General features: G+C 46.3%; 1 protein-coding gene across 3 annotated transcripts; it reads left to right on the top strand.

Moving 5' to 3' along the window:
• The first annotated feature begins 6,424 nt into the window (after positions 1–6,424).
• VPS11 (VPS11 core subunit of CORVET and HOPS complexes) lies at positions 6,425–14,988 on the top strand. 3 transcript variants are annotated; one of them, XM_014855665.3, is made up of 16 exons: positions 6,425–6,652; positions 7,226–7,374; positions 7,469–7,604; positions 7,933–8,096; positions 8,684–8,931; positions 9,468–9,669; positions 10,064–10,215; positions 10,854–11,040; positions 11,498–11,644; positions 11,767–11,955; positions 12,063–12,224; positions 12,456–12,595; positions 12,685–12,887; positions 13,017–13,188; positions 14,130–14,352; positions 14,480–14,988. In XM_014855665.3, the coding sequence occupies exons 1-16, from the start codon at positions 6,466–6,468 to the stop codon at positions 14,642–14,644; spliced, it is 2,826 nt and encodes a 941-aa protein (XP_014711151.2). In that variant the 5' UTR covers positions 6,425–6,465; the 3' UTR covers positions 14,645–14,988. The 3 variants fall into 3 exon arrangements, with proteins under 3 accessions (XP_014711151.2, XP_044608554.2, XP_070346212.1); XM_044752619.2 differs by having other exon boundaries at positions 6,432–6,652; positions 7,457–7,604; XM_070490111.1 differs by having other exon boundaries at positions 6,443–7,105; positions 7,204–7,374.
• Positions 14,989–15,415: the final 427 nt, after the last annotated feature.

Here is a 15,415-nt window from a genome sequence, read left to right as displayed (position 1 = left end):
GGAAAGCGCACGTTTCTTCCTTTTTCCTGGTTTTATTGAGATGAGCACTTTTCTTAAATATGGAAATCAGCCTCCTCTTTCCTCGGTCTCCCGAAATCGCCACCCGGACTCCCTTCACAGAAGGCTCTCTTGAATGCCGTGGCTGTAACGGCCAGGGCTTGGTTAAGGAACTCTTATCTGTTCCTTTCCCTACGTTTTTCATGATGCTTAGGGAGAGAGAGTAGTCAGGTGTCTGTGCTCAGAAGATAAACCTACTGGCAGCATCAGGGAGAGGTCTATTTTTTTCCCTTTGAGAACAGTTGACAACAACAAACAAACCCATAGATAAAGAGATTAGATTGGTGGTTACTGGAGGGGAAGGGAGAGGTGAGGGCGCGAGGCGTAAAAGGCCACTTGGGTATGGTGATGGATGGTAATTAGTCTTTGGGTGATGAACATGATATGATGTAGTCTACACAGAAACTGAAGTATAATGATGGACACCTGAAAAAAAGAGCAGTTCAGTCTTCAGGTAGTAGAGCTGGTAGAAATAAAGAGGAATTCTCTTAAAATTTTAACATAGTTTAATTACACAAATAATACACAAATATAATCTTGAAAAAAATTGAAACATTCTAGATAAAGCTAAATGTCTTTGGTACCGTCTGCAACCTCCCTCTCCGCTCTAGGTGTCTGCTGTATCTGCTGTCAGCAGTGTGGTGTGTAACCTTCTAGGCCTTTTCATCTGTATTTACATACATAGGTGTCTCTTGAAACATGTGGCTTTTGTCTTTTTTTAAATGATAAAATGTTATACAATTAGATTGTTTGCAACTTGCTCTTTTTATTTTGGTAACTAATAATAAATCATGGAGCGTTTTCTGCATCAGTGTGCAAAGATTCACCTCGTTGTTGTTTACTCTTGTAGGACGTTCCACAGCATGGAGTTGTTTAGACATAACGATGAACATAGAAGTTCTCATTTCAGTTCCACAGAGAAAGGTTTCGTTTCTCAATAGCTGACTCTACTTTTGGCCAGCTGTCTGGTAGGGTCGATTTTTTCCATCCATTTCAGAGTATGCATTTTAACATTTGTTGGGTCTCTGTCATAGGCAAGCACTGTGCTAGGTGCTGGGCTTCCAGAGATGGGGATGACCTTGTCCTTGCCTTCGGGGAAGTCACAGTCTGTTGGGAAACAAATAATGTTCATGGTTTCATGCACTTATTAAACACCTATTGAATGACTGCAAATTGGGAGACAAGCCAGTCTCTCCTGCTCCTAAGTGAGCTCCCATCCCGAGAACACCCTTGATGGGAGCAGTTTTGCTGCAGCTACGGTTCTCAACCTAGGCATCTGTCCCCCTGGGAGGTGGAGCAGGTGCACGTGCTCTGGAGAGTCACCTGTTTTGTTCTTTGAGCAGAGAGAAGAGCGTTTCACAAACAAGTTGTAAGACAATGGGAAAATTTAATGTAAAACACCTGATTTAGATTGACCAAGGCAGCTGAATCCATTCGTTCTTGTCCAGAATAACTTGTTAATAACATTTGAGGACAACGTCCCTTCCCCCACACTGTGCAGAAACCCAAGGGAAGAAAGTTGCTGTCTCGGAGGACGTGTGCCAACTGACAGATGGTTAAAATGAATACTTTAGCAAGGACATATGCATACATTATAAACCACGCAAATTATGTCATGGGCTGAGGGCAGTCTTGATCAGGGCGAACATCCTGGTCCAGGAGAATTTAAAAAATTAGTTCTCACCCAGCAACCCCATTCTTAGGTTTCTGTCTAACAAATGTATACATATGTTCACCAAGAGACAGTAACAGTTTTATTCACAATGTCCCCAAATTGAATACTACCCAAATGCCATCAATAGTTGGATGGATAGATAAATTACGGTAGATTCACACAATGGAATTCTATACAGCAATGAAAATGAATGGTCTACTGTTACATTCAACAACTTAAATGAATCCCACAAACAATAGTGACTGAAAGCAGCCAGAAGTCAAAGAGTACATACTTTATGACTTCACTTATATAAAGTTTAAACTAAGCTCTAGTGATAGAAGTTGGGGTAGTGCTTACCCTTGCTGGGAGGTAGCATTTAGAAGGGGGCATAGGGCAGGCTTCTGAGGTGGGGCAGTGCTGTGTTTGCTATGCTGGTTAAAATGGCGTTGTAAAAATTTAATGGGCTGTAGTATGTATACTTTTCTGTATGCATGTTATACATCAATAAAAGTTTTAAAAATTTTGTCTGTCACACAAAAAACTTGCAGGTTTGATTTTACTGTAACCTTATGCAGAGAGAAAGCTCATTTTTACCAGGAGAAGTTACAGCAGGATAAGTTTTTTTCTGCTTCTGTAACAGTCTTTTGTTTCGTTTTGTTTTTTTAAAGATTTAATTTTTTCCTTTTTCTCCCCAAAGCCCCCGGTACATAGTTGTATATATTTTTTTAGTTGTGGGTCCTTCTAGTTGTGGCATGTGGGATGCCACTTCAGCATGGCTTGATGAGTGGTGCCATGTCCTCACCCAGGATCCGAACCAGCAAAACCCTGGGAAGCCAAAGCGGAGCACACCAACCCAACCACTCAACCACAGGGCCAGCCCCTATAACAATGTTTTTAGAATTACAAAATATGTGGTTATTGAAGAAAACAAGAAGAACACAGAAAAAACAAAGAATAAAATAAAAACCACCCACATTCCATTTTCTAGATTATATCACTTTTAGCATTATGATGTACATCAATCTAAATGCACACTTTAAACTTTAATGGAGATAATATTTTGTGACCATTTGTCATTTAATTTATTAGGAACATTTTCCTATGGCATATTTTTCCTCTACAGAATTTCCGGTGGCTATATTTATGGAATTGTAGCGTAGAGAAGTACAATAAGTAATTTACCAAAATTACAATTTGACAATTAGGTTGTTTCTTTTCTTTTTGCTATTATAAAATTGCAATAGACATCTTTATTGATAAATCTCTATGAAACCTATCCCTTACAATCTATTTAAGATAAATTCCTAGAAGTGGAAATGTGGGCTTAAACTTCTGTTTTTAGGCACTTGATAAATATTGCCAAATTGCCCTCCAGGGAGGTTTACCAATACGCACTCCGCAGCAGCAGTGAATGACAGCTCCTGCATCCTTTTTTATTTATTTTTTATTTTTAAATTTTTTATTGTGATAACATTGGTTTATAACATTATATACATTTTAGGTGTATGTCGTTATATATTTCAATTTCTGTGTAGATTACATCATGTTCACCACCCAAAGACTAATTACATCCATCACCACACACATGCCTAATCACCCCTTTCCCCCCTGTACCCCTAATAACACTAGAATATTAATACATTTTTAAGGTCTTGGTATTGCGAATTTTAATAGGATTGGAGGAGGTGGGGATGAAGAGACAAAGGCTTGGGAACATTTCCCAGCTTGCATTGAGATGGGGATTATTATGTGTCCAGAAGAGAAAGCAAGACTTTTAGGGTTCTTGAGTTCTGTGACTTCATGATCACATAGAAAATCACTCAGACTTAACAAATTTATGGACTTGACTGTTCTAAAAATAATAATAAATTGAGGACCCAGAATACAGGGCTTTGGAGTTTGACAGACCTGGATTTGCCTGTGAACTCCACCACTTCCTACCTGTGTGATTCTAGGCAAGTTGTTGAGCTTTCCAGAAGCCTCAGTTTCCACATCATTAAAAGGCATGCTGGCACGTGCCTCACGGGATTGGTGTAAAAATGAAAGAAGCCGATAAAGTGCTTAGCACAGTGCTTGGGACATCCTGAGCACTAGCACGTTATATGCTAGTTAACTTTTTACTGGTTTTGTTATTAGTCTAGAGAAATAAAACTAAAAGATGGGTGCTATTGCAAAGTTAAACGCTTGGTTAAGAGCTTTGCCACATTCATGGGGAATAGCCTTTCCCTGTTGTAGGCCGGATTTTCATAATCAATAATCAGCTAATTGCTTCTTTCTCCTGTTTCGCGTAGCTTTGGAGCCCTGGGCTCTCTTATACTGTAACAGTTCTGAGTTTATTTTAGGTTGACCTTGCTCCTAAAGTGGAAACTGCTGCTAGCTTTTTTAGGGGCTAAGAGAAAAAAAACCAGACTTTTCAGAAGCCTAGAAAATGGTTTCTACCCAGAGAGCCAGATGAGGGGGGTGGAAAACTGATAGAAAATAAAATTTGCAGCTGGAACAAGAAGCGTTCCTGCTTGGCTTCGGTGGGTATGACTGTTGTACATCATGGGCAGCAGTTTGCTGAAGGGGAAAAGAGAGGGCATTGCTAGGCAACTCTTGATTCTGAGTTGTGATCTCTTTAATTTCAAGCTAAAGACTCAAATTGCTCCTTTATCGTTAGTCCCTTCAGAACACAAGTTCTCAGTAGGCAGACCTGTAAGTGAATCTGAACACATAATCATTTTCTGTGTGGTTCACCTGCTTATCTTCCTCACTGTACTGAAGTTCGTAGATTCAGACAGGTATAACTAAAAGACAAAGCCTGGTGTACGTTCTGACAAGTGTAGCCCAGCTTCACACCCTAGCAAATCCTCTAATTAAAGGTTAGGGAACTGAAGAACTCCTGTTTTATTTCCAAAGAACTTTGATGTTTTTGCCCAGAGAGAGTCACTTGAACCTCATTGAGACTCCATTTCTCATCAGAGATGATACTTCTGCAGATGGTTGCTGTAAAGAGTGCATGGAAAGTGAAAGCACTTTGTTAGGTATAATTCACTACACGAAATTAAGGGCTGGTTACTGTCAGTTCTTTCTATGTCTGTCTCCTGTGGTGGTGGTTTAGCTCCCCAAATGGCAAGGACCCTATCATGTTCATATTCATATTCTGGGCTTTTAGTACAATTCCAGGAATAGTGAGTACTCAAGACATATTTGTCAAAAGGGGGAAAGGAAGGTGGTAAGTTGGAAGATGTTCCACAGGTTGCTCTGGTGTGCCATTCCCTGCCTGTGGACTCTCATCAGTAAGACCCTAAGGGCACAGGCCTTACCAGGTTCAGACATCAGAGGAAGACTCTGGGCCTCTGCCATTGGACAGTAAGGGGAGCACTCAAGTCAACGACAAAGATCCCACTTGCTCTGCTGTTCACATCTCTCTTTGCTTTCACATTGCTTCTTTCAACGTACATTATTCATAGTCTTAACAAGTGACATACCATGCTATCTAAAAATTCTAATGAGTAGTACAGAGTATGCTCAGCAGGTGAAAGTGGGTCCAATCTACTCCCCATTTGTGGTTCTGCCCATGTGTTGAGATCTTGAACAGTTCCAATACCTCTGTGACAAAGATGAAATAAATCTGAGCTGAAAGTCAGGAAATCTGGGTGCCTGGTGGTGGCTAGGCAGTTTCTTCCCCTCATTTATCTCTTTAGACAAACAGAACTACCTTTCCTGTCAACCAGATTGAGGAGAGGATGGGATAAGAGGAGGGGATAAGAATCCTCACTCATTCCTTCAACCAAACATGGAGCATCTACCAGGCTCTGTTAGACCTAGATCATGGTAAACAAGACACAGCTCCTGCTCTCTGGGAACTCAGGCTGGGGGAGTAAAGAGAAAAACATCCTGAAAATAGAAAGCTATGTGTGTGGGAGGGGTGTAAAAATAAGCTTTACAAATACTAACCACATAGCCACTTATTTTCATATGTCCATACCATCTCAAAATGACTCTATGTCACTTCTGTACATACCTCCTTGCAGCACACAAAGAGTACACCTACAGTTTTCCACGTGGACAGTTGGTTTAGCCAGACTTGGGAATGGTGGGTGGCCATGGAATATCTCAGACACTTGTTACTTCTTAAATCACTCAGCTCTCAGAGCTGCCACTCCCAGGCTTTTCGCTGTTCTGCTATGTCCCATTCCCTGCCAGTATGGAAAACGGGAGAAAGCCCAGGTTCTTGGGAGTTCCTGCCCCATCAGTATTTCCCAGCTTCCTTAAGAAACATGTTTTTGGTGTCTATTACATGCCACACACTCTGACAGAGGGACACAAAAACGAGTATAAGACTGTGGTTCACGATCTGTATCTGATGGCAGATAACAAACTTTAATTTTATTTCTCCTCTCCTACAGCTGAAAAACCAGTTTCATATACACTGTTCATTTATGCCTGAAAACAGTCGTGTGAGATCAGAACAAAATTCACTTAGTCACAGCGGGTTACAAGTCACAAAGCACGTGAGCGTGACATTCCTCATCTCGATCTCTTAATACCGTGCGTTTAATGACGGAGGAAACTGAAGCATTCTAGCCAGTGCAGTCACAGAGCAGGGAAATTCGCCGAGCGAGTGACGCGGGCCGGGAACGCTACCTCACGTGGTCCCGTCCACTCTCCCGGCAGAAGCTGTCACCAGGCTCCAGGAAGCTGCGGGGCACGTGACCCCGGCTTCTCTCACGTGACCACTCCCCCGGGGGCGGGGGCCTTCGGCCAAGATGGCGGCCTACTTGCAGTGGCGGCGCTTCGTTTTCTTCGACAAGGAGCTGGTGAAGGAGCCGCAGGGCAGTGATGGGGCTGCTCCCGGGGCCGCGCCTGCCCCTGGACCCGCTGCTTCCAAGTTCCTTTGCCTGCCTCCTGGCATCACTGTTTGCGACTCAGGCCGAGGGAGCCTAGTCTTTGGAGATATCCTTCCTCTGGAGCTGTCTCTTTCCTCCCCGGATCCCTGAGGAGATCCAGCTGGGATGGAATTTGTCCGTCAGAGGGGTTCGTGTGACGTGCCACTTTCCTTTAGATGGGCGCCCAGCGCTCCTTCTGTGGTCCGAGGGAAGAAAGAAGGAAGTCCATTCTCTAGCTTGTTGCCGACTGAGCAATCCTGGGAAGTCATTTAACCTCGATCGGCTTCAACTTCCTTATCTGTGAAAGGCGTGTAAAATACCAATTTGGCAAGGTTATTTTAGAGATCAATCAAAAGAACGGATGCAAGTTGGCTTCAAAAGATGAATATGTAAGGTGTCATCTCCCCTGCCCAATATTGTAGGCAAATGACACCAAGAGTTGGCTGCTTTGTTCTTCATATTGTTGCCACTGAACTCTGGCCTTCTTTTTCACTCTTTTTAAGAAGGGGAGTTCCAGGAGGTAATATGTGGAAAAATCCTTGAAAATTTTAAAGAGCCGTGTATATGTTAGTTGTTATCTGGGTTCTGGTCTAAATATAAGTCTCTCTCCTTGGAAAGGAGGCTCCTTGACTGCCTGCACATATGGAAGGCCAGATCTGGTTCTTGTCCCGCTCCCTACAGCTTACAGGCTTCCAGGCCTACAAACTACGGGTGACACACCTGTATCAGCTGAAGCAGCACAATATTCTGGCATCTGTTGGTGAGGATGAAGAGGGCATCAACCCGCTGGTGAGTCCTAGAGATGCAACCCATTCCCATAAGCCTGGGAATGGTTGTTTGTTGGAGGGTGACTAGCATTCACACATCTGAGGTCTGTCCCCAGGTGAAGATCTGGAATCTGGAGAAGAGAGATGGTGGTAATCCACTCTGCACTCGCATCTTCCCTGCCATCCCAGGAACGGAGCCGACTGTTGTGTCTTGTTTGACTGTTCATGAAAATCTCAACTTCATGGCCATTGGTAAGCAGAAAGAAGGCAAAGCTAATAATCCACGATTCTTTATAGATTTTCTTCAGAGTTGCTTCTGCAGCTCATCTTCACTGTTTTCATGAAACCACTTTGTACTGAACTGAGGCCTTGGAGATATTAAAGATTGGAATGGGAAAGCATATAGTTTGTTCTTTGAAAATGAATCAGTGAGTACCAATCTTCATGTCAACCATTGGAGAAGTTGGGTAGGAGGAGAAAGCTCGTCACTTCTAACAAGTGCCTCAGATGGTCTTTTTCCACCTCTGTCCTTCCTGAGCTTTTCAGCCTCAGCAAAGTGCTGTTTCCTGCTCTCCTACAGGTTTCACAGATGGCAGTGTTACATTGAACAAAGGAGACATCACCCGGGACCGGCATAGCAAGACCCAGATTTTGCACAAGGGCAACTATCCTGTTACCGGACTGGCCTTTCGCCAAGCGGGAAAGACCACTCACTTGTTTGTTGTGACAACTGAGAATGTTCAGGTATGACCAGGGCCTCTGCTGTCAGGGACAGGCAGGAAAGGCTTCTCCATTGTCCAGGGGGCTAGGGTAAGGACCTGATAGGAGAGAGAGGATTCTTAAATTTTTCATCATATAGGCTTGAATCATTTGCCCAGCTTCATATTCTGTTTCTTCATTTAGGAGACTGGGAAGAGTTAGAGTTAGGAAAAGACCTCTGGGCCTGTAGGAAAAGACCTGAAGTTTTTCCCTAACCTGTTAAGTGACAGTGGACAAGTTGCTTTACTTCTCTGGTTCCTAGTGTTCCTAATTTTTAACAGCCTACTCTCAGGAATAGTCTTTTGATAAAACAGTGAAAGATTATTGCGTTTCTCTTACTTGTAGACTTCCTGTAGTAGGTAGCGATGGTATATACAGAGTAAGAAAATTTGGTCTCTGCTTGTATATTTAATAGGTGGGTGATGCTTAGTGGAGAAGGCAAGCAGCCCAGGGAAGACAGGGTGCAAAGAGTTAAAAAGAGAGAGCCAGTATGGAGATGGGAATCCCTTTGGGAAGGCTTAGATGCCACCTCCTCAAAGGGAGCCTGTTAACCCCTTTCATATCTCTCACAGTCCTATATAGTTTCTGGGAAGGACTACCCTCGTGTGGAGTTGGACACCCATGGTTGTGGCCTGCGCTGCTCAGCCCTGAGCGACCCTTCTCAGGACCTGCAGTTCATAGTGGCCGGGGATGAGTGTGTCTACTTGTACCAGCCGGATGAACGTGGGCCCTGCTTTGCCTTTGAAGGCCACAAACTCATTGCTCACTGGTTTAGAGGCTACCTTGTCATTGTCTCCCGTGACCGGAAGGTTTCTCCCAAGTAAGGACTCCAGGGAGAAGGGAAAGGGAAAGGGCTGGAATTGTTCCCTAGAATTAACCTGATTTTAAAATCCTAGTGCCTGGATCCTGTCAATCTGCCACTTTGGTTTTAAGTAGATTGCACTTAGGCCTAGACTCAGTTATAACATTTTTACTGAAAAATGTGTTTTTGCTGCAGACATTTGCTGAGCGGCCCTGGTGCCCTAGAGCTGTGTCTTACACAGCCCTAAGCACAGTGTCTTACATACAGCCGGCACTAATTATGTGTTAAATGAATGGATGTTTGAATGAACTTAATTTTTTAATCTGTTGCCTGTGTTAGTTATAGGATCCTGAAGGGTAAGGTCAGGTCTATATGTTCTCTTCCTACAACTGCCAGCACAATGCTGCATGTTAAGGGATGAGCTGCTGGAGGGGCCAAAGAGGTGATTTGTTCTGGGTGGAATGGGCAGCAGCAGAGTCATCCTGGGAAAGAAAATAAAGGGGAGCTGAGACAGAGGTAGTACAAATATTCAGTGCTTTTTCTTCCCAACACAGGTCAGAGTTTACCAGCAGAGACTCACAGAGCTCCGACAAGCAGATTCTCAACGTCTATGACCTGTGCAACAAGTTCATAGCCTATAGCGCTGTCTTTGAGGATGTAGTGGATGTGCTTGCTGAGTGGGGCTCCCTGTACGTGCTGACGCGGGATGGGCGGGTCCACGCACTGCAGGAGAAGGACACACAGACCAAACTGGAGGCAAGGCCACCAGGTTCCCAGAGCTGGCCACAGGCACCCAGATGCAGCTATAGGAACAGGCTCCCCAAGTCACCTTGGCCCGATCCTTCCCTTGGGTCACAGCCTTACTCAGCTCCCTTAGAGCAGAATGACAAGTTAAATGGCCTGGGATGAGGCCTTAGAGGGAAGTAATGGCTGGGAGCCTGAGCCCACTCTCAGGGTCCACTGTGTCTACAGAGAACCTTGTGAGGTGAGCCGTTATTGGTCTTGCGGGTATCTGAGAGGTCTTGCCCTGTCTAGGATCTAGGAAGATTAGAACTTCAGGATTGTCTGGCTTTTGTGTTGCGGGTAAATTCTGGGAAGGTGTCTTCTCAGGACTGTTGCTACCGATTTTCTAATCTCTCTCCCCTTCCAGATGCTGTTTAAGAAGAACCTTTTTGAGATGGCAATTAACCTGGCCAAGAGCCAGCACCTGGACAGTGATGGATTGGCCCAGATCTTCATGCAGTATGGGGACCATCTCTACAGCAAGGGCAACCATGATGGAGCTGTCCAGCAGTATATCCGGTCAGTCTGGAGGCACTTTAGGCTATAGCTCTGAAGGCAGGGACAGGCAGCCAGAATGGCTAAAACCTGTGCTTGGGGGAGGGGCGTGGACTCCACCAGGATCAGTCCTTTTTTCTGCAGAAACTGTGATGCCTTGAGTGAGAAGACAGTATACCTTATTGGAGATGTTTAGGGTCAGATATTACATGACCAGTATGCACTTGAGCTGATGAGTATCTGTGATTTGAAACTTTAGCTTGGCCTCTGTTAATATTCATTTGCCCTGATTCTTTAAAGGGAAAAAAAGTATTCATCTCTTGCTTTCACGCTTTCTTCCCTTGGTGCTAATTCTTGGAATTTTCAGCCCTAATAAGGGGTTTTAGGAACTTGTCTAGCCTCTTTCCCAACCTCTCTGGAATTCCTTTTTCAGCCAAGTGTAAGAACCAGTGCTCTGGAACTTTGCCAGTCAGTGGTCCACAGTCTAGTAGCATCGATATCACCTGGAGCTCTGTTAGAAATGCAGCATCTCAGGCCTCACCCCAGACCTGCTGAAACAGAACTTGCATTTTAAGAAGATCTGCAAGTGATTCGTAGGCACATGAAAGTTTGAGAAGTACGCTCAAACATCCAGATGCTATTTGATGCGTGTGTCTCCCTAGAACCATTGGAAAGTTGGAGCCGTCCTATGTGATCCGCAAGTTTCTGGATGCCCAGCGCATCCACAACCTGACCGCCTACCTGCAGACCCTGCACCGCCAGTCCCTGGCCAATGCCGACCACACCACGCTGCTGCTCAACTGCTATACCAAGCTCAAGGACAGCTCGAAGCTGGAGGAGTTCATCAAGGTGCAGGGTGGTGGCGGTGCGGGATTCCTTGAGGGCCCCACTGAGCATGAGGTGGCTCCACCAGGGCTTGTCCTTCAGTAGGATGCAGGGAGAGGAAAGAGCTGACCTTATTTGGGGACCGGGACACTCTGGTCTATAAACTGGCAGGAGGAATAGCCTTCCCTGCTAGTTCTCTCCCGTCTCCCCTCTTGTTTTATGATGCCGGAACTTCCCGTGTATCTAAGGCGCAGGGTGTAGCACTGGGGGAGCCCTCTGTGCCCACAGGAGTCCCTCTGATAGTAGGGGCAGAGGAAGACTTTGGCTCTTAGAAACTTTCTGAGGGGCAGGGTAACATACTGTTTTAAAGGCATGGACTTTATTATCTTAAGACTCTTGTCTTAGAATCAGTGCATGTCTCCTCTCCCTTCCCCAGACACAACCTCCCTGTGAATGACTTTGGCTAATGTCTCCCTGGCAGACAAAGAGCGAGAGTGAAGTCCACTTTGATGTGGAGACAGCCATCAAGGTCCTCCGGCAGGCCGGCTACTACTCCCACGCCCTCTACTTGGCTGAGAACCATGCACATCATGAGTGGTACTTGAAGATCCAGCTCGAGGACATCAAGGTAGGTGAGACTTGACTTGGGTAGAGCTCTGTTCTTTTTCTAGGACATCCTGGAATGATGGAAGTGCTTCCTGGTGGGTGAGGCAGGACTGTGCGCTTACTCTGCCCTTTATCTCTCCACAGAATTATCAGGAAGCCCTTCGGTATATCGGCAAGCTGCCTTTTGAGCAGGCAGAGAGCAACATGAAACGCTATGGCAAGATCCTCATGCACCATATACCAGAGCAGACGACTCAGTTACTAAAGGGACTTTGTACTGACTATCGGCCCAGCCTTGAAGGCCGAGGCGATAAGGAGGCTCCAGGCTGCAGGGTGAGGCCTCAGGGAGAATGGCTTTTGGACAGCAGGGATCACCCTAGGGGCCTCTTGGGTACCAAACCCACTCACTCAGCCTCCTCTCTCCTCCCTTGCCATCCCAGGCCAACTCAGAGGAGTTCATCCCCATCTTTGCCAACAACCCGCGAGAGTTGAAAGCTTTCCTGGAGCACATGAGTGAAGTGCAGCCTGACTCACCGCAGGGCATCTATGACACGCTCCTGGAGCTCCGACTGCAGAACTGGGCCCATGAGAAGGATCCACAGGTGAGGCTTGGCAAAAGCTGCAGGAGGAGCTGGAGAAAAGACAGTTCTTCCATCTTTTCAGGTTGCCTTTTGCTGCATTCTTAGACCAATAACACCTCACCCCTGGGGGCTGCATCGTCCTAAGTGAAGAGGAAATTGAACTGAAGGGAGGAGAGAGTTGACTTGCCTTGTCCCAAGAGACCTTGTGATTTTTCCCTTATGTCCAGCACTTCTCCCCTCCTCCTTCCCTAGGTCAAGGAAAAGCTTCATGCAGAGGCCATCTCCCTGCTGAAGAGTGGCCGCTTCTGCAACGTCTTTGACAAGGCCCTGGTCCTCTGCCAGATGCACGACTTCCAGGATGGGGTCCTTTACCTCTATGAGCAGGGAAAGCTGTAAGCGTTTGGGGAATTTCAGGGAAGGGGGAAGGATCCAAGTAATTTTCCAGGGATAGCCTCTGAGGTGTGCCTTGCCCTGGCCCCAGGTTTCAGCAGATTATGCACTACCACATGCAGCACGAGCAGTACCGGCAGGTGATCGCCGTGTGCGAGCGCCACGGGGAGCAAGAGCCCTCCCTGTGGGAACAGGCGCTCAGCTACTTTGCCCGCAAGGAGGAGGACTGCAAGGAGTACATGGCAGCTGTGCTCAAGCATATTGAGAACAAGAACCTCATGCCACCCCTTTTAGGTACTTAGGAGGACAGGGTGGGTAGGTGCAGGCTGCTTACCATCAGGGGCTCTGGCAGGGGCGCTGCAACTCTATCCAGAGGGTGCTGCTTGGTTTATTGTCTTATTTCCTCCTGGGCCCCTATCTTAGTGGTGCAGACCCTGGCCCACAACTCCACAGCCACCCTGTCTGTCATCCGGGACTACCTGGTCCAGAAACTGCAGAAACAGAGCCAGCAGATTGCACAGGATGAGCTCCGGGTGCGGCGGTACCGAGAGGAGACCACCCGCATCCGCCAGGAGATCCAGGAGCTCAAGGCCAGGTACTTGGCATCTGGATATGTGGCGGGGTCCAGGGATAACCTCGTTCTTCACAGGGTGTCATTAAAGTTTCATAGAAGAGTATGAGAAGTGTGATTGACAGCTGATTCTTGAAGATCTGTTTTCATGGAGGAATTCCATAGGATGGTTTAGTACATAGATCATTGTTTATTGGGCTTTGGAGGATATTCTCCTGTAGCAGCTACTTTTCTTTCTGTATATGCCTATCTTTTACCTTTTCTAAACACGCATCTAGGTTGTGGTTGGAAGACATTCAGAAGTAAAAACTGCTTTAGAAAATAGAGAAAGTGGATAATTTAGAAATACTTATAGTAGACGTTAATGCCTACTCTGAGGTCTTATCTGCCCTTAACACTGTAAAATATTTATTAGAAAACAACAATTCTTCCATTCCACAAATATTTCCTGAGCCTGTTATGTCCCAAACACGGTTCTCAACAGCATGGACAGAAAGCCCTGCCTTCATGGAGCTTACGTTGTAGAGGAGGAGACAGATGGTAAACCCGTTAGATAAGCAAAATATTATAATATGTTAGATGGTGATAAATTCTAAGGAGAAAATTGAGAAGAGGCATAGGGTAAAGAGTGTGTGTTATAATTTATAAGGTAGCCAGGACAGGCCTTCCTGAAAGGGTCACATCTGAGTAAAGACCTGAAACACAATTTAGCGGCAATCGTGAAAATTGAAAGAGAGAGAAGAATCTCCCCCGGGTTAGCTGGCCTTGCGGGGAGCATGCTGAGACTCTCTGCGGGCCCAGCGCCGTCGTCGTCCTCGTTTGACCCCGTAGGTGGTAAGAAGAGCAGGTCCCTGTAGTCCCTTAACAGGGGCCGCTCTCTCATCGACTGGGCTGCACTCTCTCCCCACTGGCTCTGGGCCCTGCCTCACTGTTGGCTGCTCCTTTCTGATCTCCCTTGCCTGTAGTCCGAAGATTTTCCAGAAGACCAAGTGCAGCATCTGTAACAGTGCCTTGGAGTTGCCCTCAGTCCACTTTCTCTGTGGCCACTCCTTCCACCAACACTGCTTTGAGAGTTACTCGGAAAGTGATGCCGACTGCCCCACTTGCCTCCCTGAAAACCGGAAGGTCATGGATATGATCCGGGCCCAGGAACAGAAGCGAGATCTCCATGATCAGTTCCAGCACCAGGTGGGGATGAGGGGTAGATGACGTCCCCTCACAGAGAGCCCCGGGCACTGCAGGGCTTGTTTTCTTTTCTCCTCATTTAAGAAATGAGCACTTCAGTTCTGATTCTTACTTCTCTCCTTCCTTGCAGCTCAAGTGCTCCAACGACAGCTTCTCTGTGATTGCTGACTATTTTGGCCGAGGCGTTTTCAACAAATTGACTCTGCTGACCGACCCTCCCACGGCCAGGCTGACTACAGGCCTGGAGGCGGGCCTCCAGCGGGACTTGCTCATGCACTCCAGGAGGGGCACTTAAGTAGCCTGTGGGGAGGGGTGTGATAGTGGGGCACAGCAGTAGGGACACGGGGACAGAGGCAGGGCTGTTGCACAGGAGTCAGGCAGACAGGCCCAGGACTCCACTCTGATCTGATGCCGTAGTCCTCAGGACTAAAGAGGACTTTCTTTTCCTGCCTCCTTCATTGGCCAGCCCGTCATTCTTCCTGTTGACTTTTTGAGCAGCGTAGATCATTCCAGACCAGCGGGGGAGGGCACCTCAGCAACCTCTGAATATGGACAATAGCTGCTTTATTCTCTATCCAAGAGCACCAGGCTGTGCTTGGGTCCTTGCTCCCAGAGTCTATAAATAAAAAGATATAATGATTTGGGAGTTGAAGGATTTATTCTGGCGTCTTCTTGGTGATTCTTAACTGTGCAAAATGTACTTCTTTCTCTCTGCTCTCCTAGAGCTCCACTTCCCTTTCTACAGAGTTCCTTAAAGATTATGTTGAAGGGACTTCATTGCAGTAATGGGTGGGGCCTGTGGCATCTAATAGTATTCAGTTTACTGAAGAACCTCTGCAAAAGACTTAATGCCTGAGGCCAGCCTGGTGGCACAGTGGTTAAGTTTGTGGGCTCCACTTCCGTGGCCTGCGGTTTGCATCTTGGGTGTGGATCTATGCACCGCTCATCAAGCCATGCTGTGGTGGCATCCCACATAGAAGAATTAGAATGACCTACAACTAGGATGTACAGCTATGTACTGGGGCTTTGGGGAGGAAAAAAAAGGAAGATTGGCAACAGATGTGAG

The sequence above is a fragment of the Equus asinus genome, chromosome 20, assembly GCF_041296235.1.
Source record: "Equus asinus isolate D_3611 breed Donkey chromosome 20, EquAss-T2T_v2, whole genome shotgun sequence".
Taxonomy (NCBI): domain Eukaryota; kingdom Metazoa; phylum Chordata; class Mammalia; order Perissodactyla; family Equidae; genus Equus; species Equus asinus.
This window is presented reverse-complemented; position numbering and strand designations above follow the sequence as displayed.